The 26,840-nt window shown below is 46.1% G+C and overlaps 1 protein-coding gene across 1 annotated transcript in view; it reads left to right on the top strand.

The window, feature by feature from the left end:
* ADAMTS7 (ADAM metallopeptidase with thrombospondin type 1 motif 7) overlaps positions 1–26,840 on the top strand; it is a 431,623-nt gene that overhangs the window by 241,092 nt on the left and 163,691 nt on the right. Inside the window, exons 13-15 of the mRNA XM_069222951.1 lie at positions 217–350; positions 2,693–2,813; positions 14,691–14,935. Coding sequence (XP_069079052.1) covers positions 217–350; positions 2,693–2,813; positions 14,691–14,935 — 500 coding nt within the window. The remainder of the gene's footprint in view (positions 1–216; positions 351–2,692; positions 2,814–14,690; positions 14,936–26,840) is intronic.

Raw genomic sequence — 26,840 nt, forward strand, 5'->3', positions numbered from 1 at the left:
TGGTACTTGACTGCTGCTGTGGCTGGCAGGAAAGGAAGAAGACGGGGCAACTGTCCAACAAATAACATCCCCTCACCAGTTCCTTTCGGTGTAAACTTTTAATTCTATTGGTGCATTCCACCATGGTGTTTTGGGAAATGTAGACATACACCTATGGAGATTGTGCATTTGTGTTCAGAGAGTTGTTTTCAATTTTCAGTGTTTTGTATTTCTTAGGTAACCCATGTGAGCTGCACTGCAGACCAGAAGGGGAGTATTTTTCAGAGAAGTTACTGGATGCTGTGATAGATGGAACCCCTTGTTATGAAGGCAACGCCAGCCGTGATGTGTGTATCAATGGCATCTGCAAGGTATATTGGTTATCAGTAATAAACAGAGTACGCTGCTAGGATTTTAAAAAAGTGTAGTGATGTCATTTGTGGATTCCAGCTGTATATGTGATACGTGATGCTTGAATCCTGATGAACCACAGCTTTCAACTCTTCAAAGTTGTAATGAGGGTCCTCTGAAATTAAAGTACCTGCCCAACTTAAGCTTCTCATTGAACTGCATTGAATGTTCGCAGCAGGTAATGTCCATTTTCTGACAGAGTGTGAAATGCTAATCTGATCCTCTAAGTGGGGGGTGGAGCCGCACTGAAACTGCTGTACATATTATGTTGGTGAATCCTCCAAAGAGACTATACAGGGAGTGCAGAATTATTAGGCAAGTTGTATTTTTGAGGATTAATTTTATTATTGAACAACAACCATGTTCTCAATGAACCCAAAAAACTCATTAATATCAAAGCTGAATATTTTTGGAAGTAGTTTTTAGTTTGTTGTTAGTTTTAGCTATGTTAGGGGGATATCTGTGTGTGCAGGTGACTATTACTGTGCATAATTATTAGGCAACTTAACAAAAAACAAATATATACCCATTTCAATTATTTATTATTACCAGTGAAACCGATATAACATCTCAACATTCACAAATATACATTTCTGACATTCAAAAACAAAACAAAAACAAATCAGTGACCAATATAGCCACCTTTCTTTGCAAGGACACTCAAAAGCCTGCCATCCATGGATTCTGTCAGTGTTTTGATCTGTTCACCATCAACATTGCGTGCAGCAGCAACCACAGCCTCCCAGACACTGTTCAGAGAGGTGTACTGTTTTCCCTCCTTGTAAATCTCACATTTGATGATGGACCACAGGTTCTCAATGGGGTTCAGATCAGGTGAACAAGGAGGCCATGTCATTAGATTTCCTTCTTTTATACCCTTTCTTGCCAGCCACGCTGTGGAGTACTTGGACGCGTGTGATGGAGCATTGTCCTGCATGAAAATCATGTTTTTCTTGAAGGATGCAGACTTCTTCCTGTACCACTGCTTGAAGAAGGTGTCTTCCAGGAACTGGCAGTAGGACTGGGAGTTGAGCTTGACTCCATCCTCAACCCGAAAAGGCCCCACAAGCTCATCTTTGATGATACCAGCCCAAACCAGTACTCCACCTCCACCTTGCTGGCGTCTGAGTCGGACTGGAGCTCTCTGCCCTTTACCAATCCAGCCACGGGCCCATCCATCTGGCCCATCAAGACTCACTCTCATTTCATCAGTCCATAAAACCTTAGAAAAATCAGTCTTGAGATATTTCTTGGCCCAGTCTTGACGTTTCAGCTTGTGTGTCTTGTTCAGTGGTGGTCGTCTTTCAGCCTTTCTTACCTTGGCCATGTCTCTGAGTATTGCACACCTTGTGCTTTTGGGCACTCCAGTGATGTTGCAGCTCTGAAATATGGCCAAACTGGTGGCAAGTGGCATCGTGGCAGCTGCACGCTTGACTTTTCTCAGTTCATGGGCAGTTATTTTGCGCCTTGGTTTTTCCACACGCTTCTTGCGACCCTGTTGACTATTTTGAATGAAACGCTTGATTGTTCGATGATCACGCTTCAGAAGCTTTGCAATTTTAAGAGTGCTGCATTCCTCTGCAAGATATCTCACTATTTTTGACTTTTCTGAGCCTGTCAAGTCCTTCTTTTGACCCATTTTGCCAAAAGAAAGGAAGTTGCCTAATAATTATGCACACCTGATATAGGGTGTTGATGTCATTAGACCACACCCCTTCTCATTACAGAGATGCACATCACCTAATATGCTTAATTGGTAGTAGGCTTTCGAGCCTATACAGCTTGGAGTAAGACAACATGCATAAAGAGGATGATGTGGTCAAAATACTCATTTGCCTAATAATTCTGCACTCCCTGTAGATTCAGGTAAGTGATGGGGTCTGGCCTACACTCGCCTGGTTCTCTGTCTCTCATGGGACATCCACTTCCTTAGAGGCAAAGTCTTCGAGCACTCTTGCAGTACCAATACAGCGCTTATGTGCAGTTCATTTAATACAGTCCTATTCAAGTGGCAGCTAGTATAGTCTCCCATTGAGACCTATCTAAAATCAAACTAGGCCCTTGTCACAGCGTAGGTATCATTAGTGCACTGGGTGCAGAGTCATATGCCCTAGATGCCTGAGGGGCCACTGAAACCTCCATTATGACTGCCTTTTACTGACCAGCCACATGGCTGGGTGGGGGTAATTTTCCTGCTTGCTTTAAGGGGTCATGACACTCTTCCTACCGCGCTGGCACTAATTTATGCCAATCCACAGTTTCCTTCTAATTTGACCATGCTGGGTTTGTTTATGTCTTTTAGAATGTGGGCTGTGATTATGAGATTGACTCGGGTGCAGTAGAGGATCGCTGTGGGGTCTGTCACGGCAATGCCTCCACCTGCCAGACTGTGAAGAAAACCTTTGATGAGAGTGAGGGGCTTGGTAAGTGTGGCTGCTGTCAGTATCAACTAAGTGCCTCTCCTTGGTAAGCTACCCCTGGCCTTCTACTGGCTCTGTTTCCCGCTTGTCTATCTTGGCAGACCCTTCATCCTATCACCAAACTATGGCTGCGTTGATTTTATAAATGCCAGACATATCAGACAATGGCACTTGTTGAAAATGCTGCTGGGTACCTAATCACAAGAACGAAATAGCAAAATCTCACACCAGAAATCCTTTGTCTCAATAACAGCTGTCAGTAAAAGCTTGGAAATAACTTACGATTGCCACATTTTTATATTTTGAATATTTTCAAAGTTGGCATATCTTTAAATATGTCAAAAAATAAAATAGAAAAATTAGATTCTGCTCTACGTTTTTTCATCACCACTAAGCGGTGGCTTGCCAAAGTTCTGTCCAAAAAAGCCCTCTCGATTCATTTTGAACTAATAGTCATTCCATGCCCCTCAACTTGGGCGGAGCATTGTCAGATTAATTTGTGGGGGAATCTTTTCACTGGAAGACTACTGTTACAGATAAGTTAGGTTTTCTTCTCCAGCACTGACGATATACATCAGAGGGGTTATCACAAAAATGTCGAAGTGGTGATCTTGAGTTCTTGTAAAACAAAATACGGAGATAAACGTACATTTTTCAAAAGCTAGACAGCAAAATCTTACAGATAAAAAAAAAAGGAACGTAGCAAAAAATGCAAGATGTTATAAAATGGCAAAATACCTTGAGCTTTATGAAATTGTATTTCCTATCGTCATCAGACCAGCGTGAAGTAAAAAAAAGTCATGTTACATAGCTAAAGGAAAAATATATCTGACAGCAAATTAAATCAATTAGAAGAAAGTGATAAAAGAATCTAGCTATGTAACCTAGAAACATAATTAAGTATTTTGGAAATGCAACCACAAGTTTTACAATAATAGACTTAAGCAGGATTGCAACCAAGGAGTTTGCTGCAAGCTTGGAAGCTGAAAGAAGGATCCCGTAATTAGGAAGAAGCTGGAAGATCAAATTTGGAAAGATGAAATGCACCCAGCAATCTCAGACAAATTGGTAAGATATTGGGTCTAGGTGACCTTGTTAATGATCTTGCAAAACGTTGCCAGTACAGACTTAGCACAATTGTGCAGAAACCCCCCAGTTCTGGGATTGGAACATTGTTTTCATGTTTCCAAAGAAGGGTTAATATTTCTGGAGTTGTGGGTAATTTGGTGTGGCAAAGTCAGTTGCATATATAAATGTAAAGTTATTTTGTGGGGTGGTAATGCTTTATTTTTAGCCCCTCAGAGTCCTCAGTGATGTTTGCATTTGAACAGCACTTGTAAAAGATACTGCATCAGATGGGCATGAAATTTCATAGGTGCTGACAACATAATTTATTCTCGAAATATCCGGTCCTTCTATAGAAAATACAGGCATCCTTGAAAACATATTTTCTTATATCCAACAATGGTATGTTACTAAATGGCTGACCCCTAGTGAGGGCCTATGTGTTCTCTAAGAGGTCACAGATCATTGCAGGCATTATGACAGTCAAGCTTTTTAAGTCAAATCCTCTGTTTCTTGCTCAGTGAGCTTCTAGTGTATGGACAGGAACCACAGAGATGTGTATCATGTAATAGGTGCTATGCAGACCAGCAGAGCTCAGTAGTCCAAGTAAAGTACTCTTTGGGCACTGCACCATCATCAACAATAAACAGCGTCTCCTGTACCCTTTTCTCTTCTCACTCTCATTCCTCTGTTTTCTTCTCTCTTTTCTGTTCATTTCTTCCTTTTTTTAGCGCTCATTTGCTCTCTTCCACCTCCTCCGCAACATGCATTTCATTTTATTCATGGTCCCCTCTACTTATGTTTCCCTTTCTTCCTTTTTGGCACAAATCTTTTATCACTGTTTTTGTGATTAATGCTCATAAAGCCCCCCTGCAACTCACCAGTGCTAAGTATGTCACATAAAGCCCCCCTGCAACTCACTAATGTTAAGTATGTCACTTAAGGCCCCCTGCAACTCACCAATGTTAAGCATGTCACATTGACTACAGAGTACCACCAATAGGTTATCTAATGCTGGTGCGCTATGAGCGCTTTCTAGCATTACTGTTGGTGTGTTTTATTTAGTTTATTGTTTAGTAAAATATCTTTTTGTGTGTTTCTTTTAACTTGTTTGGTTACCTTTATTTATCTACCAGTAAGTGTTGCGCCTGGAGAGCTAGACACTAATACCAGAAGTTGCTGGGATCCATTTACTTTCAGTTTCCTCCCTCATGCTTTTTCCTTCCAATTCGCTTTTTACATTGCCATGCAAACCTACTAGGAAAGACCCATTCTTTTGTGTTCAGGCGGTTATTTAATGCCTAAGACAAGTCCATCTGAGAACCTACCATGCCCAGTCTGCGACTTGTGCATGCCATGTTGCCAATTTCCTAACAGCTTTGTGACAGGAGGCTCCTGTACTCGTCCACAATATTGACAAGAAAACTGGCTCAAATGCTATACGCGCTAATAGTGCCTCCTCTATCCTTGATCTCACTAGGACTATAATAGTGCCTGCCCTCTCGGTGGGCTAAATCCTGAGTTCAAACAATCTCACACTTTAAATTTGAGAGATAATCTCTCCTGGAGGTACCTACTTGGCCTTTCCTTCATTAAGGTTTGACTTGTCAGTTCTAGGTCCCTGGCAAGCACACTATTGGCATTTTGACTCTTTAAGTTGATTCTAGTCTAGATCTGCTGTTTATCACAGAAACCTGGAAGTCTTGCACTACCGATCCTGGCTTCTCTGCAGCTTGGCCATCAGGTATTAAGATTCTGCACTGTTCCCAACCTGAGCATACTTGAGGCAGTCTGGCCTGTCTATTTCAAGAGGCACTTTTAGTGCATCCAGCCACACTTGCTGCCTTTCCTGATTCTGAACTACTAGGATTCTTGATCACTTTACCTGACACATAAGTCATAATGGGCTACTGTGCTATCATTCCCTTCCTCTTTCAGCTCCAGCTTACTATGCATTTTTAGAATTCCTTATCCCTATGGCCCTCAATCATTCCACCCTCTTTACACGTGGAGATTTTAATATGAAGCCTGACTCCACTTAAACTACCCTCTGTGTTAGAGAGTTAGAGCGCCTATTTGGCCCCAATCTGCTTCAGTGGGCTCAAGGTCCAATCTATGTGCTGGCCCACTGCCCAGAATTGATTTTTTGCACACCTGATCGTTGCAGATCCTGTTTCCTGTTAACCTGGACTGACCATTTTCATTTTTATGTGGAGATATCCAAATGTCTTCCTCTAGAGGTTGCAGGGGCCCTCTCTGCTCTCGGGCCAAACTCACTTCAGAGACTTTCTCATCCTCTCTAGTCAGGAACACTCATGACTGCCCACTCAAAATTTCCCATTTTGAATGATGGATGAACAGAGCCTTTGACAGTGTGCTCCTTCTTTCGGCAAAGCGGTCTTGCTAGCATTCACTCTACAACTTGATATATAGACTCTCTCAGAGAAGCCAAACTTAAATGTAAGAAATTTGAGTGAGTCTAGAGAATGGGCTAGTCATAAAAAAATTAACTAGTGGAGGGCGTGGCCGAGCTGCGAAACATGGCGACTGCACAGTAACAATGCTCCTAGCGGCAGACCTGGATCCGTCATCATCCTACCACACTACCCTGTTTTCTGGTACTCCCCACAATAAATTGAGCATTACCAACGGGGCCGGCGAGCCGCCTGGATTGGCCCGCAGAAGCCCTGTGTGCAGCACTCCACAAGGCGGGGTGATCGCGTAGCGGCCTGCTAGTCCCAGGATGGCCCGGCCTAGATGAGGGGAACCGACATGGCCACTTCCCCCCTTGCCGAGTGGCAGAGGTCGAGACCGAGCCCTGCATGCAGTCGCCCTCCGGCCCCCTGTCACTTCTCTGATCATACCTGATTGGGGGGGCACAGATGATCCGAGCCTGGAGGTGGCTCCTATGTACCTGCTGGCCGCCCTACCCGCACTGGACCTGCGAGCCGATGGGCGTCGAAGCCCGCGCCCGAGGGGGCGGGCCGACGTGCCCATGGGGGAAGCCTGTCTGGACTGACCCTGAGCGGCGCCATGGCTGTGCAGGTCCACATCGACATCCTCCTCACCCCGACAGACACATGTGCCTACCGGGGATAGATCCCTCAACTCGGACAATGGCCTGGTGGAGCCAGTACTGGACGACCGCTTGAGGAACTGATGCCTACCAGGAGTGGACCTTGAGTGCCTACTGCTTGGCTAGGCTGATCCTGCACCCCTCCTACACTCACTTTGCAGCGTTCTCCCTGTGTGCACTGCTGCGGCTGCATGATAGTGCTTTTGCTGACCGCCTAGAAGTCCCCCTACATATGAACAGCCCTGAAGTTGTGGTCCTGGTCGGCATGGCCCCCAGCGACAGCAGGACCTTGACAGTCATAATAATCATATTTAAGGAATGAACCTGGCAACATCCAATGCACTTGATTGGAGTAGGGCGTCCGGCTTACGCACCGTGTGCTGCCTCATGAGAGATGGCACGGTGTCCCTTAGACACACGCGACGGCTTGACTCCCAGGGCCTCTGAGATCGAGAGCCTGGTTGAGATGTGGGCATATTGGTCTAACTCTTGTGGCCTATCATCCTACGTAAAGTGACTTAGACTCATGTACCTACCTGCCGGTGGGGATCTGCATGGACTTGGCCCAGTGGACTCAGGGCCTCCTTGTTGTGGGCATTGACTGTGCCCGGTGGACTTGCACCCTCTTCAGGATTCTGGCCGGCCGACTGCCACATGCGTGAGGCCAAAGGAGGGGCTTGGCGGGTCAGGCCTGGTAGTTCCTCACTGCCAAGAGACATAATCATGACCAGGGACAGACTGCCTCCCATCACAAAGCAGAGTACAATGGATACACACTGCTGCATATGGGCATGGCGCTACTCTGTCAGGATTAGCGATACCAGATAACGCTGCCCTGCTGGAGGCCATCGTGGAGTCACAAAATGCTCTGGATACAAAAATAGGAGTGGTGGGTTCAGACATAGCTTGGAGCGGATTACCAAAGCTGAGGCGTGTGTGTCTGGCATGGAGGAAACGGTGACCACCCTTCAAAAGTGAGTCGCTAAACTGGAGGCCACCACAAAAGATTGGCCTCTAGGGTCTAGGATGTGGAGAGCAGGGCCCACCAGAACAATCTATGGTTTGTGGACTTCCCAGAAGGTTACAAGGGTCATTCCATGGATGCCTTCCTGTCACAGTGGCTCAAGTCAATAATCCCTGTGGAATCCATCTCAACATGTTTTGTGGTAGAACCCGCCCCGAGAGCCTTGACACAGAAACCTCTCTCGGGGGCGAGACCGAGGCTAGTGATTGTGCGGATCCTGAACTACATGGACAGAGATGTGATTCTTAAAAATGCCCACCAACACAACACGGTCATGTTTCAATACAAACATATCATGATCTTTCCAGATTATACCCGGCTTGTTCAACAGCAACGCAAGTCCTTCACTGCGGTCAAACAACACCTCTGAGGCCTCAAACTACAATAAATGCTCCTTTAACCGGCTTGCCTGAAGGTCATTTTCAATGGAAAGACCCATTTCTTTGAAACACCAGAGGAGGTGTTCCAATGGACAGATGAGATAACGCCACTTCGTCCCCACTTGCCGTGGCACCGGGGTCCCCGTTTGGGGCCTCCCATCGCTGCAGTCTGCGATAGAGCCTTCCAATTTTTCGAGGTTTGGGCTGGCAGGTAGTATGTTGGGATTGTCTCATGCCTCACCAGATACGGAGTCCATGCAGGTTTCACCAAGGGGTCAAGAGGTACTTGTATCCTTATACACAGGAACCTCCCACATAAGGTCACTCACACTTGGTTCATAGCAGTAACAGGTAACTTATATGGTGCACCTATTAGATTCTGCTGTGCTTATGCTGCTCCTCCCCTAGAACAATCATTTGCAGACCAATTTGTGCACCCATGGGGACAACTCCATACCATCCTGATGGTGGTGGGTGGGGACTGGAATGATGTTATGAACCCACAAGTAGATAGAGGGCCTGCACAAGGTGCTGCAGTGCCCGGTGGGTCGACTAAGCTCACTTCCTTGTTGACTGTGCTGGGGCTCTCCGATGTTTAGAGGGTCCACCACCCATTAGACTCCGGTTATACATATTATTCGGAGACCCATAGGCCCTCCTCCCGACTTGACTATCTATGTACACCCACCACTTATTGTCGGATTGTTGGACCATTCTCCGATTGTTGTGTCCACATGCCTTGGTCCACAGAGACTGGCCTTCGAATGGAAACTCTCACCCTTGCATCTCCGGCTCCCCGCATACAGAACCCAGATCATGAAATTTGTGGAGGAATATTTCCTCCTGAATGATGGAATGGTAGGTTCCACGGCGACCCTGTGGGAGGCCTTCAAGCCTACTCTCCGTGGGGTAGACAAATGTTACTTTACCGGTGAGCACCAGCGCAGGAGACAACACATGGGGGACCTTGAGTCTCAAATACGAAACTTGGAGGACTTTGGACGTCATACTGATGATCACATAGCATGACGATAATTGAGACAAGCGCCACAGCAATTCCATCATTTGCTGATAGATGAAGCCAAATTGATGTGGTGGGCAACGCAAAGCCGCATTTATCAATGGGCGACAAATCCAGTAACTTTTTACACAGATTATGCCAGTCGGCATGCAACCCACTGTTCTCCCCCTCTTGGGAGACTTAACTGGAGCGCTAATCCTAGATCCCCAGGCCATTGCGGAGAGTTTCTCAACATACTTTGCAGAGGTGCATTCCCAACAGAAAGTCCTAACCTAGGAACAGATATGCAAATTCATAGAGGACTTGTCACTCGTAGCCCTAACAGCCTCAACAAGGGCCCAACTTGATGAGAAACTTTCTGAAGCTGAGCTCTCGGAGGCCCTCTCCAGGCTCCAATCTGGCAAGGCCCCTGGGCCTAATGGCCTGCTGTGTGAATTTCTTTAACTATATATGCCAAAACTTGTGAAACATCTCCTGGCGGTCATACACACCCTCAAAGCGGTGGCATGGCACCATACTAAAGCAATTGGTGCAGTTGGAATGTTTTGGGTATTGGGATGTGATTGGAATATCTACACAGGGCGATGTGATGTCGGGCATAGTCCTAAAATCCTTTCAAGAACTGTAACAGGAATTTGACCTGCAGCGCACCGTTATCTGCAAACTCAATATGCACTCACCCCATACGTAAATGGCCTGGATTCTCTCCCGGAATGTAACCCTCTAGAGGGTAATCTCCTGGCTGAGGATCTGGCAAAATTATATTGCATCCTCCGCATACATAGCCTTCATACAATCTCAGCCCTCCGTCCTGCTTTGGAAGCTGACCTCAGAGTCCCTCAAAGATGAAGATTGGGCTGGTGCACTACAATCGCCTCAGGAAGTGAGCATCTCGCAACTCACACAACTTAAATACCTTCATAGATACTACTATACCAGATACTGACAATGGCGCTTGGGAATGGTTGAGTTATCGGGGCGCCTACGCTGTAGAACTGGGGAGTGCTTCTTCCTCCACACTATATGGGAATGTCCGGTCCTGTGTCACATGTGGGATGGTGTGATCTCCTGCTTGGGGAGGTGCTCTCCTGGGTGATACCTACAACCCTGAGACTGGCCCTTTGGCACATCATGGAGGATTTTTGAGGCAATAGATAGTAGAGGACACTCCTGTTTCTGGGACTTACATTGGCGAAAAGAGGCATAGCTAGGGAATGGAAGGCAGAACCCCACCCCCTCACCCACCAGCAGTGTGGAAGAGGGATCTAGATCCCTGCATGGGTTTAAAAGTGGTGGGATATCAGGCCAGGGACGGCCCTCAAAAGCATGATAAGATATGGCAGTGCTGGCGGATTACCGAGGGATCTCTCTACAATGTGCCCCCACAACGTTCATTACTATACCACAAGACCAGAGGATGTGGACGGGTGGAAGGGAGGCGAGTCATATGAGAACATATTGTCATCACATTTAATACACATGGTTGGGTAGTGGGTTGGGAAAGGTCAGTACGTCTGTGCAATGTTAATGTTTTTATGTTTATTTCTGAAGTGAATTCTCCTTCATGCATAGTTGTTGGCCATCCTGACCTAATTGTTACCATGGAAGTTAATAAAATCTGTCATTAAAAAAAAAAACTAGTGGTAAAAGAAAGCTAATTTTTTATACAATCACAGTTTTGGGGGCTAAAAAGTCAACAAGAGAACTCTTGAAAATTATCGATACTCTCTCCTTCCCAACTGCATTTAAATGGGAGTATTTCCTTCCCGGTCTCTTTGTGATGATCTCTCTTGTGTCTTCCATAAACAAAATTGGGAATTCTGTTGCATCTGAGACCAATTCAACCTCTCTCTCCTACTCGCGTAGCCTCCGCAGAAAAGCCAGTTTTCCCTGAAATTTCTCTGATGTTATCTTCTAATTTTAGCAAACTATGGCCGTCGATCACTTCTGGCTTTTTTCTCTGTCTCCCTCAAGTGCTTCTCTCCCCCTCTCTCCCACACCCAGTGTTCCTATCTCTTGCCTGTGTATTTTCTCCCTCCAGATCCACATTGCTCTCTTTCATCCTTTGACCCCCGACCCTTGACCTTTAGTTACTTGTCCCTCCCGCACCCCGTGTACCTTCTGCCACTCGTCCCCTATGTTGCTTTCATCCACCACTGCGCCTCATGTTGCTTCGACTCCTTGTGCTGCTTCTCCACCCGCTTTAAAAAGCCGCTTTCCAGACGCTCCCCCATATTCTTCTGCCCCTCATATCCCATGTTGCTTCTGACTCTACCTTTACCCCCAAAGTTGCTACCCCATGTCCCTGAACTCGAGTTACTTTCACACTTTTGTTTTCTTTTTGGTTATCGATCCAACTTGGGAGAAAAAAAAGCAGCTACATCATTTTGTAGTCAGTTTTATAAATTCTTTATCCATGCAGCACCTTATTTGGAATTAAGTGCTGCATGGCTAAAATCATTTGCAAAGGCAATAGGCCCCAAAGGTGAGATCAGTTGACTTTTACCAATGATTATTACTGTATACTCTAGCCTTTGGTGGATTTGCTACATTCCTTTAGACTGAAAGGCATGACCTTTGGCGATGATATGTATATTTGCTTTGTTTGTAGAAAATCAGGATGTTGAACATTTTAATAACTGTTTGTCCACATGGTCAACCTACTCATCTTGTGCGTTCTTGTACCCACTGCTTCCATCACATGCTCGTGGCCTGCTGGGCTGCGAAAGGCTATTGTTCCTGCCTGTTCCTTAGCTTCACCCTGGGCCTTGAACTTGCTCTTGCAGGCCAAGCCAGCAAACTTGTTTCTGTCTGTTTGTTCTTGTTCAAAACTGTACCCACAGTTCTGTCTTTTCTTCCTTTTCCACCTTTATAGACACTCATCCTGACTACGATATAAAGCAGGCTGGACGTCTTCAGTTACTGCCTATGTTTTTTATTGCTGCAAATAATCCAAAACACAGTTGCTAGGCTTGGGCTGCAACTGCTGGGCAGACATCCTTTTCTAATTCCCTCAACACATTACTATGGCAGTTACAGGATTATTTGCAGGTGGCCGTGCCTTTTCTTCTCTAGTAGCAAGACTTAGAATGCTTTTACTTTGCAACTGCCCCAGATTGGCCAATTGCTCTTATTCTGTAAAGCCGGGAAAACCTGGCTTTTCACTCATTAATCCTGCTTCAACCTCTATTTTACAGCCTCTAAGCAATTCTCGACCTATAGCGCCAGGAAAATAGTTGGTAACCATTGTGCTTAATAAATGCCTCTTACATTACATTAAAATGGAGTGCTGTGTTCAATGTAGTGACTCTACGGCTCTCTCCCCTCACCTCCAATGAAATAAGGGCACTTAAAGGCAGGTGCCAGAGCACCACCTTTTGTTATCTTCCATAGTGAATTGGACTGCTACTCTGTGAGCAAACATGCATCTATGGAATGCCAAGTGCTCCTCAAAACAGCTGCCTACTTCACTCTACCATCACCTCCTTCTGCAGATATTGCTGATACCATGTGGACCATTGTTATTCTCCTCTGTGTTACTGCGCAATCTTCCTTCAGGTCTCCATAGCATCATTGTGCTGGACCAATGTGTGCAATACCACCCTTGACACATCTTTTTGGATGTGACATCCCTTCGGCCATCTGATCACTCCAGAGGTTATGACCACCCTCAGTGTCTGTTCATTGGGCATACATCAGAGACACTGGACCTGAAATAATCAGGCAAGAACTCTATGTGAGACAGTTTTGTCATGGATATCTGTTAGCTACATCTAACTCCCTTTCAGTCACCCCTGTTTTTGTTTTATTTTCTTCACTATCTTTTTTTTTCCTCTCTGGTTCACCAATTCATTAATTTTCTCCACTACATGAAATGTTCCCTGTGCTTACACCGGTTATCCTAGAAGTGTACCCTAAGTCTACAGTTTTAGATCCTCTAATCCTATAACATAAGGGCATACGTAATAAATTATAAATATAAACTTATTATAAATGAGGAAGGCGAAACTGGTGAACTGCAGACCCACACCCTGCCCTGTCTCGCGGTGGGAGAGGTGCTTTCTGGCAAACAAAATGTCCCTTTGTTTTCAGAGATGCAGTGGTAATTGGCAACCCCACCTTTTGTGCTTAAAATGTCACACTCAAGTACTAATGATGAAGCAATGTATGTTTAAAAACTTTTAGGGCCACATGTACAAATATCAGGTTTTGCGACTTGCAAAACCTGATGTACAACAGTGTCAACTACACTGTTTGCGATTCCAATCGCCGATGACCTACCTCATAAATATTCATGAGGTAGGTCACAGTTTTCAACCCCATTGGGAATGGCCGCACTCATAGGGATGGTGGCCTGCTGGGGACAGCAGACCACCATGTCTGTGACTGCTTCTAAATAAAGCAGTGTTTTTGTTTTGTTTTTTAAATGCAGCCCATTTTCCTTAAAGGGAAACGGGCTGTATTTTTTAATTTTTTTAAAGAAACGTTTTCTTTTCACTTTTTTCAGAGCAGGCAGTGGGTGGTCCGTGGGACTACTGCCTGCTCTGAAAAAATATTTTTGCATCCATTCACAAAGTGAAATTGGTGCTAACTGCGATTGTTTTGTGACTGCATTTATGGTCACAAAACAATCATACATTGCACTGCAACTCGCAATTAGGAAGGGAACGCCCCTTCCTAATTGCGACTCGCAATCCATTTTTGCAATTCGGTAAATAGATTACCGAATCACAAAATTGGGTCTGTGCATCACAAAATGCTTTTTTCTTCTCGCAAACGACCCGATTCTGTAAATCGGGCTTTTTGTGACAAGAAAAAAGCTTTGTACATCTGGCCCTTAGTATTGTAAACTGCTACTTAGTATATGCGTTTCGACCACAAGAGACATAACATATATTGCTATAAAAAGGGTTACTACAAATGTGAAAAGGACAAACATTTCTATCATGTTTTTTAAGAATATGTTTCCCAAACTCTACTCCCTACTCTTATTCAGTGCTCAGAGAGCATGAAATAAACTAACTAAGCCCAATTGGAGAATATTTGGATTGCTGCCCTGCATACCTGAACACAGAGTGCCTCTGTGTTTATCAGACTTTCAGCTGGAGCAAGAGGAGGAGGGAAAATATTAATGAAAATATGTTCACCCTTTCCTCATAGTTCTCCGTCTCTTGCCCCCCCCCCTTCTCCCTCTCACACTCCACCATCCCTTGCTGTCACCTACGTAATGCGGTAGGCTGACAGAAACATGCATGATCCTACTTTCCCCCTCTGAGACAGTCACTGGATGTAAATAATTTGATGTTGCCTACAGGGTATGTTGACATTGGATTGATACCATCTGGAGCCCGGGAGATCCGAATAGAGGAGGTGGCAGAGGCTGGAAATTTTCTTGCACTGCGGGGAGAAGATCCTGAGAATTACTTCCTGAATGGTGGATGGACCATCCAATGGAATGGAGAGTATGATGTGGCGGGAACCACTTTCACCTACGAGAGGCAGGGAGACCTGGAGAACCTCAGTTCTCCGGGACCCACACGGGAGCCAGTCTGGATTCAGGTATGATTTACCTTTAATTCTATATTAACACGTGCATGAAACTGGTCATTGATAGGCTTCGTTGTTTCACCAAAAGTCAGAAAAGGCAAACATAACTATAACAGAGTTTTTCAACACCAAACAAGTTGCTCTTTAAAGTTCACCAGCTTGCTCATGGGTGAAAAATTTCGAGGTCTGAATATCAATAACCAAAATATCATGAAGATAAAAATATATAGGTAAGTATAGGTTTACTATACTTTAGTTGACATATATGTATCTTGATGTCTGCCTTCAAGGTACATAGAAGTTGAGTTAAGAATAGGAAAACTATACTTTATGTGTGCTCACCTTCACAATGTTTTGCTTCTTGATTTTTATTCCATGATATTTTGGCCCCACCATATTTTTTACTTGCTATTCTGCTATACAATCCACTCACTGTAGAGGACACTTTCCCTTGACTCTGTCTCAGCAGTAAAGCAGTTATTATCAGAGATGGTGTATTTCATTCAGACGGAAACCTCACAATGGAACATTCCCTCACTCAACCAACTAAACCAATCACTGTCTCTACCCAGATTACTTTTAAGAGGACCCAGAGTTCCTGGAGCCATTATTACTTAACTGAGGGACAGAAAGGATAGAGCTGTAGCACAACCTGGTGTGGTTACAGTGGTACCAATAGGGTTAACTTACAAACTGATATGCTTGAGAATGTAAGGAGTTTTACAACCACGATGTACCAGGCCCTAATAAAAGTGAAGGCGATAGCTCCAGCCACTTTATACAGACTTTCAGTTCAGCCAAGTGCAGACAAGAGCAATGAATGAATATTGGACTGGCTATGACTACTGCATCCAGGCAGGAGAGTAATGATGAACAAATGCAAGAACAGATCACAACCATTGTCTACACGATCATGCTATCATATTCATCCCACTGTGTGATATGAATCGCCAGTACACTATACTGTGATCAAAAGAATCTTCACTTCAAGTGTTCCTAGAGTGCACACAACAAACAACAAAAACTTAATATGAAATGTATGCATGTATGTGATGTTTCTATACCATGAAGCTAGTTAAAAGGCAGCTGAGCAATGTATCTGGTTAAAGGCAAAGAAACAGTCAATGAGTGATTGAGGGTAGCTGGGTTCTGAGTGTTGTAGTGTTACTTAAAGAGTCGTGCTTCAAGTCTTTCCTAACTCAGAGCAGGGATGGAGTGGTCCTGATAGATGCAGATTATTCCAACTCCTGGGTGCATAGATGGAGAAGGCCCATCGTGTCGTTTTATTTCTTTTTTTTACTTCCTTGTCTCCAGTCTGATGGTTTTCTCTCTGCGGGTGTGCTGGGATCCATTGTGACGTTTTCAGCCAAATAGACAAGGTTGTTGGCTGCGATGGCTTTGAAGATGATACATATGGTTTTGAAGATTGTACGGGAAACATTATGAAATAAAAAGATAACTTGCATGGATTGAAGGATGTGCTACACTAAATTATGCCTCCTTGCAGGCGAAGACAACTAAGAATGTTCTTTATCTGGCAAGTGCTGGCAACCAGACTGAATCGAGTCATTATTAAACTAGTCCATCCGGACCAGTCTGGTTTTATGCCAAACAGGGGAAAAACCTTAATTTTAGCATGCTATCCTGCTGTATGGGGTATATGGAGCATGTGCAAGAGCTGTCATTAGACTTCACAATGGTGTGCAACACACTGGAGTGTGAATATATATTCGGAGTCTTGGAAAGGATGAGAGTCAGCCCCCCAATTTGAGCAATGGGTAGAGCTTTTGTATAAGCTACCAATGGCCAGGTGAGGGTTAATCGTGTTATGTCAAGTCCATTCCCCCCAGCTGGGGGGACAAGACAGGGATGTCGTCTTTCACCCTTGATTTTCATTTTGGCACTAGAACCCCTTACAGCATGTTTCAGGCCAGGCACTGTAATAAAAGGTCTCAGCTGAGAAGACATGTGGGATGAAAGACTTTTGCTATACGTGGGTGATGTGTTACCATATGTGGCACAACCCGAGTTAACTATCCCCAGAATTTTACAGGTCTTTGAAAAGTTTGGGAAGTACTCTGGTTATAAAATAAACTGGTGTAAATCCCATTTATACCCATACCCAGGAGGTAAATACCAAAATTGCTGATAAGGTCCATGCTACAACTCTCGATGCAAGACTTAACATAACTTTCAATACCGTGGCATTTATACAACTAGGAATTGTTAGAAATGGGGTCTCTGGTTGACAGTCAGGTTACCCCCTGTTCAAGCAAGGACCCTCACTCTAGTTAGGATAAAAGAGAATCACCCTCAGCTAACCCCTGCTTACCCCCTTGGTAGCTTGGCAGAGCAGTAGGCTTAACCTCAGAGTGCTGGGCGTAAAGTATTTGTACCAACACACACAGTAACTTAATGAAAACACTACAAAATGACACAACACCAGTTTAGAAAAATAGGAAATATTTATCTAGACAAAACAAGACCAAAACGACAAAAATCCAACATACACAAGTCAAGTTATGATTTTTTAAAGGTTTAAAATAAAAAAAGAGTCTTTAGGTAGTTGTAACAACACACTAGCGCTGCTAGCGTGTAAATGTACCTGGTTTGCGTCAAAAATAACCCCGCACGGGCGGTGTGCGTCGAAAATAACCCTGCACGGTTATATGCGTCGAAAACAGCTCGGCACGGCGAGGCGCGTCGAAAAAGCCAGCCACGCGACGGTCCGAAAGTCCCGCGGCGCTGGTTGCGATCTCTCAGCCTTCGTCAGTGATGCTGCGCGTCGTTTCTCCTGCTCCGGGCGTCGATTCTCCGGTCGCGTTTCCTGCGGCGTCGTTTCTCAGCTGCGGAGTCGGCGTCGCGTCGTTTTCTCAGCCGCGATCGGATTCGCGTCGATCTTTTCTCCGCACGGTGCTCGGTGCGTGTATTTTTGTCCTTAGGCTGCCAGCCTCTCCTTTCAGGGTCCCAGGAACTGGAAGGGCACCACAGAGCAGAGTAGGGGTCTCTCCAGAGACTCCAGGTGCTGGCAGGAAGAAGTCTTTGCTATCCCTGAGACTTCAATAACAGGAGGCAAGCTCTACATCAAGCCCTTGGAGATTTCTTCTTCAAGATGGAAGGCACACAAAGTCCAGTCTTTGCCCTCTTACTCTGGCAGAAGCAGCACTGCAGGAAAGCTCCACAAAGCACAGTCACAGGCAGGGCAGCACTTGTTCCTCAGCGATCAGCTCTTCTCCAGGCAGAGGTTCCCCTTGATTCCAGAAGTGTTTCTCAAGTTTGTAAGTTTGGGTGCCCTTCTTATACCCATTTTAGTCTTTGAAGTCACCTTCCTTCAAAGGGGACTCACACCTTCTTGTGAAATCCTGCCTTGCCCAGGCAAGGCCTCAGACACACACCAGGGGGCTGGAGACAGCATTGTCAGAGGCAGGCACAGTCCTTTCAGATGAGAGTGACCACTCCACCCCTCCCTCCTAGCAGAGATGGCTAATCAGGAATGCAGATCACACCCCAGCTCCCTTTGTGTCACTGTCTGGTGTGAGGTGAAAAACAACCCAACTGTCAAACTGACCCAGACAGGGAATCCACAAACAAGGCAGAGTCACAGAATGGTTTAAGCAAGAAAATGCTCACTTTCTAAAAGTGGCATTTCCAAACTCACAATCTTAAAATCAACTTTACTAAAAGATGTATTTTTAAATTGTGAGTTCAGGGATCCCAAACTCCACATGTCCATCTACTCTCTAGGGGAATCTACACTTTAATCATATTTAAAGGTAGCCCCCATATTATCCTATGAGAGAGACAGACCTTGCAACAGTGAAAACGAAATCGGTAGTATTTCACTGTTAGGACATATAAACCACATTACTATATGTCCTACCTTATCCATACACTGCACCCTGCCCTTGGGGCTACCTAGGGCCTACCTTAGGGGTGCCTTACATGTAAGAAAAGGGAAGGTTTAGGCCTGGCAAGTGGGTACACTTGCCAAGTCGAATTTACAGTGTAAAAATACACATACAGACCCTGCAGTGGCAGGTCTGAGACATGATTACAGAACTACTTATGTGGGTGGCACAACCAGTGCTGCAGGCCCACTAGTAGTATTTGATTTACAGGCCCTGGCACCTCTAGTGCACATTACTAGGGACTTACTAGCAATTCAAATATGCCAATCATGGATGAACCACTTACATACAATTTAAACAGGAGAGCATATGCACTTTAGCACTGGTTAGCAGTGGTAAAGTGCTCAGAGTTGAAAAGCCAACAGCAACATGTCAGAAAAAAATAGGAGGCAGGAGGCAAAAAAAGTCTGGGGATGACCCTGCATAAGCAAAAGTCCAACACGACCCCCTACCAGCCTAAAGCCAGGGGAGAACAATCAATACCTTGATGTACTTCCCTGATTGGGGCGATAGAACAGGGACCCAGGCCCACAACAGCAGGGGCATGTTCCAGTTCTACGCCTTCCTGACTCCAGTTGGATCCCTCTGTCCATACTCTCAGGGCCCACTAGGCTAACCCATGGGGAACCCTTCTCCACATCTACAGACACCATCTGTGCAACACCTAACTTTACTTTGCTCACAGATGTACTGCAATGGGCAGATAGTACCACCAGGGCCAACACAGTGGTGTTGCCCACTCCACCCCCGGGGTGTGACTCTCGTCCTCCCCCCCCCAGGGGCAACTCTGTCCACCAGGACAGTAAGCCACAGTGGCCCCAGACAACTGTCAGGGATGAGAGCCCGACCTCAGGCCTCTCTAACCACTGTGACTGTGGAGAGTGGGGGGTGGTAGCCCCAGGTGCCTGGCACCCTTTGACCACTCTCTCTTCCACCAGGTCAGGGATGACAACCTGACCCTGGTCCTCCCCTCTGGGGCTCTGTACCCTCCCTGCAGAAGCGGCACCCCCAGAGTCCAAAACTGTCAGGGTGCTTGTAGAAGCAGTCCTGCACAATTCTTCCATCAGTGCAGGGATGTTAACCTGCAACTGATCCTCCAACCTGGGGTCTGTACCTTCAGGTTGGACCAGGGCCAGGGGTGAGGCTTCCCTCCCCCTGCCCTCTCTTCTGGGGTCCTGAACCACCCAACTAGGAGCGGCCCCCCCAGAAGACAACATGGTAGGGGTACTGTTAGCAGTAGCCCCTTCCTCCAGGTCAGGGGGGACACCCTTAACCTGGCCTCCCAATCCAGGGTCTGTACCCACAGACTGGATCACTGCCTGGCAACCCAGGACTTCCTGGGGGGCATACCTACCCCCTACCAGGTCAGAGTTTACCCTCTGAACCTGGTCATCCAACCCAGGGTCACCACCCTGCGGTTGAACCACTGCCTGGCACACCAGGACTTCCTTGGGAGCACACTTACCCCCCATCAGGTCAGAGTTTACCCCCTGAACCTGATCATTCAACCCAGAGTCACCACCCTGCGGTTGAACCATTGCCTGGCACACCAGGACTTCCAGGGGAGCACACCTACCCCCTACCAGATCAGAGCTTACCCCCTGAATCTGGCAATCCAACCCAGAGTCACTACCCTGCGGTTGAACCACTGCCTGGCACACCAGGACTTCCTTGGGAGCACACTTACCCCCCATCAGGTCAGAGTTTACCCCCTGAACCTGATCATTCAACCCAGAGTCACCACCCTGCGGTTGAACCATTGCCTGGCACACCAGGACTTCCTGGGGGGCACACCTACCCCCCACAAGGGAAACACTTTCCCCAAGGGCCATACAAGAGTCTGGCTGGCGCAGGTCTCCTGACCTCTGCCCATCTGACAGAGTCTGGATTCCCCCCAGCCCAGAAATGGTCTCACCAAGGTCATTCCTGGGGGGCTCTGCACTCAGAGCTGACCCCTGACCCTCCAGGTTCTCCACTGGGGTCCGCAACCCCCTCTCAACCCTCTGTCTGGACTTCTGCAACCCCTCACTAGGAGGGGTACTGCCAGACACCAGAACTGGTGGGACGCTGGCTACAGCCGCCCCCCCAAGTTCTCCTGACACTGTGGGGTCTCCCTCAGCAGATGGCCCTATGGTACAGGCTAGGCTCCCCTCCTGGGGTTCCCGCAGGGAACCCTCCAGGACCTGGGACCGGATCTCGGGCACCTTGGGCCTCAACCCATCCCCATTCCCTCTCCTCTGAGACTGGACATGGGGTCCCTCACCCATCCCACTACACTGGGACCTACCTGGGACACTACAATCCTTCCCTACCTCACCTGGTTGGGAACTACCTAGACCACTCCTCTCAGGAGCACCCCCAAATGCCTCTTCAGACTCTCTGGTACTCACCCAGAAGTCTGCCTCCATTGTAAGCTCCCTGGGGTCAGAGAACTCACACTCCACCTGGTGTTGGCATAGCTCTGGAAAATAAGGACTAGACATATGCTCTCCAGCAATTACATCACTCAGCCCCTCACATGAATTAACCAAAGTACCCTTCACCCAACCATCCAGTGACTCTGCTTTGAAAAAGCACCCCACATCACCCTCCTGAGACTGGTGAGACAGTACCTGACTGTCCCTGACACTCAACCCACACTCTTCTGGGATGTTTTCACCCTCCATAACCAGGACTTCTACCTGGGGGGAACCCCTCTCCCTGTCACTCTCACCTAGAGTCAGTAGAGTGTCCCTCCCACCAGTAGGAATATGACTCCCCATGCCAGTTCCCCAATCCACCTCAGGGACCCTGTGCATCACTGGAGCTACCTCATACCCCTGAACCTCCTGGCGTGTGTTAACTCCCTCCTTCAAGTAGGGCACCACATCTCTGGGCATGTGCACTTCTTCAGCAGTACTGGATACAAGATTTTTGCTGCCACCATCTGAACTGGACTCAGCCCTCATGGCCTCCAGCTTCAGCTCTTCACAGCTCAGCTCTTGAGCTGCAATCCTTTCTTTTTCCAGGACTAAGGCTCTCTCCTCCTCAGCCCTCTCAAGCTCTGCATCTAGCTCTTCCAGACTCCGGATTCGAGCTAGGAGCCACTCATCTCTTTCTGTTTCCTCCTCTTCGGAGTAGTCATCCTCCTCAGACTCATTTGGTGGTGTTGCCTGACAACGTTTCAATTCATACTGAAACAGGGCTGACTCAAGATCCTCCCTTCTGGATTTCCTGTTCACAGCCAGTCCCCTTTCCATGCAAAATGCTTTAAGCTGCCACTTTTTATACATAAATAGGTGCCAGAAATTGACTTCCATTCTGCAAAGGCTTCACAACCAAAAACCAAAGTCCAAAAATATTATCAATACTTCCAGGAGGACATCAGAGAACAAAAAGCAGAATCACAAGACAAGTAGTATGTGGTCACGTAGTGGTCTGAGATCAAAACAGTAGTGTACACTTAATTACTGTATGTCAAGTACAAATACAAGTCCAATCCCGACCGCTGGTCACCAATGTTAGAAATGGGGTCTCTGGTTGACAGTCAGGTTACCCCCTGTTCAAGCAAGGACCCTCACTCTAGTTAGGATAAAAGAGAATCACCCTCAGCTAACCCCTGCTTACCCCCTTGGTAGCTTGGCAGAGCAGTAGGCTTAACCTCAGAGTGCTGGGCGTAAAGTATTTGTACCAACACACACAGTAACTTAATGAAAACACTACAAAATGACACAACACCAGTTTAGAAAAATAGGAAATATTTATCTAGACAAAACAAGACCAAAACGACAAAAATCCAACATACACAAGTCAAGTTATGATTTTTTAAAGGTTTAAAATAAAAAAAGAGTCTTTAGGTAGTTGTAACAACACACTAGCACTGCTAGCGTGTAAATGTACCTGGTTTGCGTCAAAAATAACCCCGCACGGGCGGTGTGCGTCGAAAATAACCCTGCACGGTTATATGCGTGGAAAACAGCTCGGCACGGCGAGGCGCGTCGAAAAAGCCAGCCACGCGACGGTCCGAAAGTCCCGCGGCGCTGGTTGCGATCTCTCAGCCTTCGTCAGTGATGCTGCGCGTCGTTTCTCCTGCTCCGGGCGTCGATTCTCCGGTCGCGTTTCCTGCGGCGTCGTTTCTCAGCTGCGGAGTCGGCGTCGCGTCGTTTTCTCAGCCGCGATCGGATTCGCGTCGATCTTTTCTCCGCACGGTGCTCGGTGCGTGTATTTTTGTCCTTAGGCTGCCAGCCTCTCCTTTCAGGGTCCCAGGAACTGGAAGGGCACCACAGAGCAGAGTAGGGGTCTCTCCAGAGACTCCAGGTGCTGGCAGGAAGAAGTCTTTGCTATCCCTGAGACTTCAATAACAGGAGGCAAGCTCTACATCAAGCCCTTGGAGATTTCTTCTTCAAGATGGAAGGCACACAAAGTCCAGTCTTTGCCCTCTTACTCTGGCAGAAGCAGCACTGCAGGAAAGCTCCACAAAGCACAGTCACAGGCAGGGCAGCACTTGTTCCTCAGCGATCAGCTCTTCTCCAGGCAGAGGTTCCCCTTGATTCCAGAAGTGTTTCTCAAGTTTGTAAGTTTGGGTGCCCTTCTTATACCCATTTTAGTCTTTGAAGTCACCTTCCTTCAAAGGGGACTCACACCTTCTTGTGAAATCCTGCCTTGCCCAGGCAAGGCCTCAGACACACACCAGGGGGCTGGAGACAGCATTGTCAGAGGCAGGCACAGTCCTTTCAGATGAGAGTGACCACTCCACCCCTCCCTCCTAGCAGAGATGGCTAATCAGGAATGCAGATCACACCCCAGCTCCCTTTGTGTCACTGTCTGGTGTGAGGTGAAAAACAACCCAACTGTCAAACTGACCCAGACAGGGAATCCACAAACAAGGCAGAGTCACAGAATGGTTTAAGCAAGAAAATGCTCACTTTCTAAAAGTGGCATTTCCAAACTCACAATCTTAAAATCAACTTTACTAAAAGATGTATTTTTAAATTGTGAGTTCAGGGATCCCAAACTCCACATGTCCATCTACTCTCTAGGGGAATCTACACTTTAATCATATTTAAAGGTAGCCCCCATATTATCCTATGAGAGAGACAGACCTTGCAACAGTGAAAACGAAATCGGTAGTATTTCACTGTTAGGACATATAAACCACATTACTATATGTCCTACCTTATCCATACACTGCACCCTGCCCTTGGGGCTACCTAGGGCCTACCTTAGGGGTGCCTTACATGTAAGAAAAGGGAAGGTTTAGGCCTGGCAAGTGGGTACACTTGCCAAGTCGAATTTACAGTGTAAAAATACACATACAGACCCTGCAGTGGCAGGTCTGAGACATGATTACAGAACTACTTATGTGGGTGGCACAACCAGTGCTGCAGGCCCACTAGTAGTATTTGATTTACAGGCCCTGGCACCTCTAGTGCACATTACTAGGGACTTACTAGCAATTCAAATATGCCAATCATGGATGAACCACTTACATACAATTTAAACAGGAGAGCATATGCACTTTAGCACTGGTTAGCAGTGGTAAAGTGCTCAGAGTTGAAAAGCCAACAGCAACATGTCAGAAAAAAATAGGAGGCAGGAGGCAAAAAAAGTCTGGGGATGACCCTGCATAAGCAAAAGTCCAACACGAATGTATATAGCTTTCTTGAACGAAATCTATATACTTTGGTGGACAAGTTCAAAAGAAACATCACGCACTAGAGGACACTGCCACTCTCGCTGAAGTGCAGTGAGACCATGTTTAAAATAATTTCCATGCCAAAATGTTTACATGCTCTTGAGAATACCCTGTTCAAAATACCAGAAGGCTGTTGGAGCCCTAAATGACAAGACTGCATCAGTTAGGTAAGGAATTGGGGTTACATTCGAGAATTAGAGGGGAAAACACATCATGTCTCTCTATGGTGATGATGTTTTGATATATAACAGAGATATCCGTTATGCTGTTCGCATTGTAGCACAACAACTGAGCCTATTTATAAATTCATCTGGGCTTGGTGTTAATTGGACTCAAGTCTTGCCTTTTCCCCTAAGCCAAGACTGTCCTGAGCAAAATATTGCTATCAACAACCGGTGTATCAAGTGAGAACCCACTATATTCCATTACCTAGGTGTTAACATCTATGACTCTTCAAAATACCTGATTGATGGCCATGTAGATAAGGCTGTATCCTCACTCAGGTCTCAAATCACATTCAGGAGGACTCTCCCTCTCTGTTCCTAGGCAGAGTGGCCCTCCCAAAAATGATAATGCTTCACAGACTGCTCTACGGTTTCTCTAGCCTGTCTGTGTGCCTCCAACAAAGACTTTTCCACACACTGGTTGGCATGCTGGGGACCTGACATGGGCCACTAACGGATGCCAGCCTCCTTAGTGAAATTAAAACTCCCTAGTGAATGCAGTGGTTTGGGAGTCCCAGATTTCAAACACTACCATCTGGCGCCACAACTTCAGTGGCCTGTTTTTTGTTAGCCGGCCTCTATCTTTTCAAGGTGTTTGCTGTAGGTGTGCATGGAGTACATAACAAAGCATGTGAACTAGGTACCCCATGTGCTATCTTACCTAAACCATTGAATATACCTGTGTGCATGGCCCATGTCAGCAACCGCCAGGCACTGAATTTCTCTCCACAACTAATCCCATATGCTCATGGAATCCCCCTATTGATCATCCAGTCCTTTCGCCAGGACTTGTCTGCCGTGGCAACTGAGGCCTAGGAACATTCAGGATGGGGCTGTCTTTCTCTTTGGGACCCTTACATGCCTATCTGGCCTTCTCCCAGGGCAATATCTACTGCACAAATGTCTTACCTTATCGTTTACCTCTACATGGACCATAACAATTACAGAACTCCCTTAACACCCTCTACTACATTCATTATCCACTATTGGCTCAATACCCAAACGTATCTCTTGGATTGGTAAACGTACACCAGTATGAGCCACCGACCCATTGATGCTGTTGTGACTCAAATGGGAGGTGTAAAGAGGCTGTATATTTACACAAAAAGAGTTGGACACATTATTAGCCCACTCACGCAGAATTTCAAGAAATGACCTCTTGAGTACAAACAATATAATATCTTTCATTGTGCATATGTGATTCCTGACTGACTAAGCCCAATTCTATCACAATACCAACTCAAATTGCCCCTGTTGTGCTACCACTTGAGCAGACCTGTAACATATTTTTTGGGATTGTGCACAAATTTCTCGCGATTGACCCAACACCTGTAGCGCTCCATCATCCGTCAAGACCTACACAAACTAAAAGGTTGTATACATAGGTCTCTACAAGTGGTACAAATCTACTAACGAAACAAACACACATTTCTTGATCTGCCTGCCTAATGAATAGACATTCCATCACCATGAAATGGAAGGCCCTGTCCCTACCTCCTATACCCTACTGGCAAGCCACTGTTATATGTTAGGTTAAAGCAGAAATACCGCATTGCGGTGTGAAGAGGCTAGGGGTCTAGGGAAGTACCACATAGCCAGCACATGGGATGGCATACTTTATTTTCTTTAGAGATAATCTTCAAAGATGATGCTAGGCCCCATTGGATGCACAAATCCTCATATTCCCATTCAACCATATCACCATATCTCAACCAGAACTCATTTGCTGCTTTCTATATGTGCTCCATTCTCCTTCCCCTAGCCTAGAATGCTCCTACTCGCCCCACTGTTATTCCCAGGCCTGTTACTCATAGTTATTCAGTAATGTTTCTCTCTTATTACATGCTATATGCCTTAGCATAATCTGCTTTGATCCACACATGTATCCACTGTAACGGATTTACTACATAAGTATTTATCCATGGTTCTGTAATTACTGGAACTTTCTTGTAATGACATGCACTATCTTGTGAATTAGACCAGGTTAGGATCTTTGAAAATCAATACTCATCTTAAAAAAATATAAGCAGAGTACAGCTGAAACTCCATCGGCAGTATTGAAGCGTTGGTAACATTGTTCACACGGTTACCTAATCGGAGTCATTTCTTTT

This window comes from Pleurodeles waltl, chromosome 3_1 (genome assembly GCF_031143425.1).
Source record: "Pleurodeles waltl isolate 20211129_DDA chromosome 3_1, aPleWal1.hap1.20221129, whole genome shotgun sequence".
In the NCBI taxonomy this organism is placed as follows: Eukaryota; Metazoa; Chordata; class Amphibia; order Caudata; family Salamandridae; genus Pleurodeles; species Pleurodeles waltl.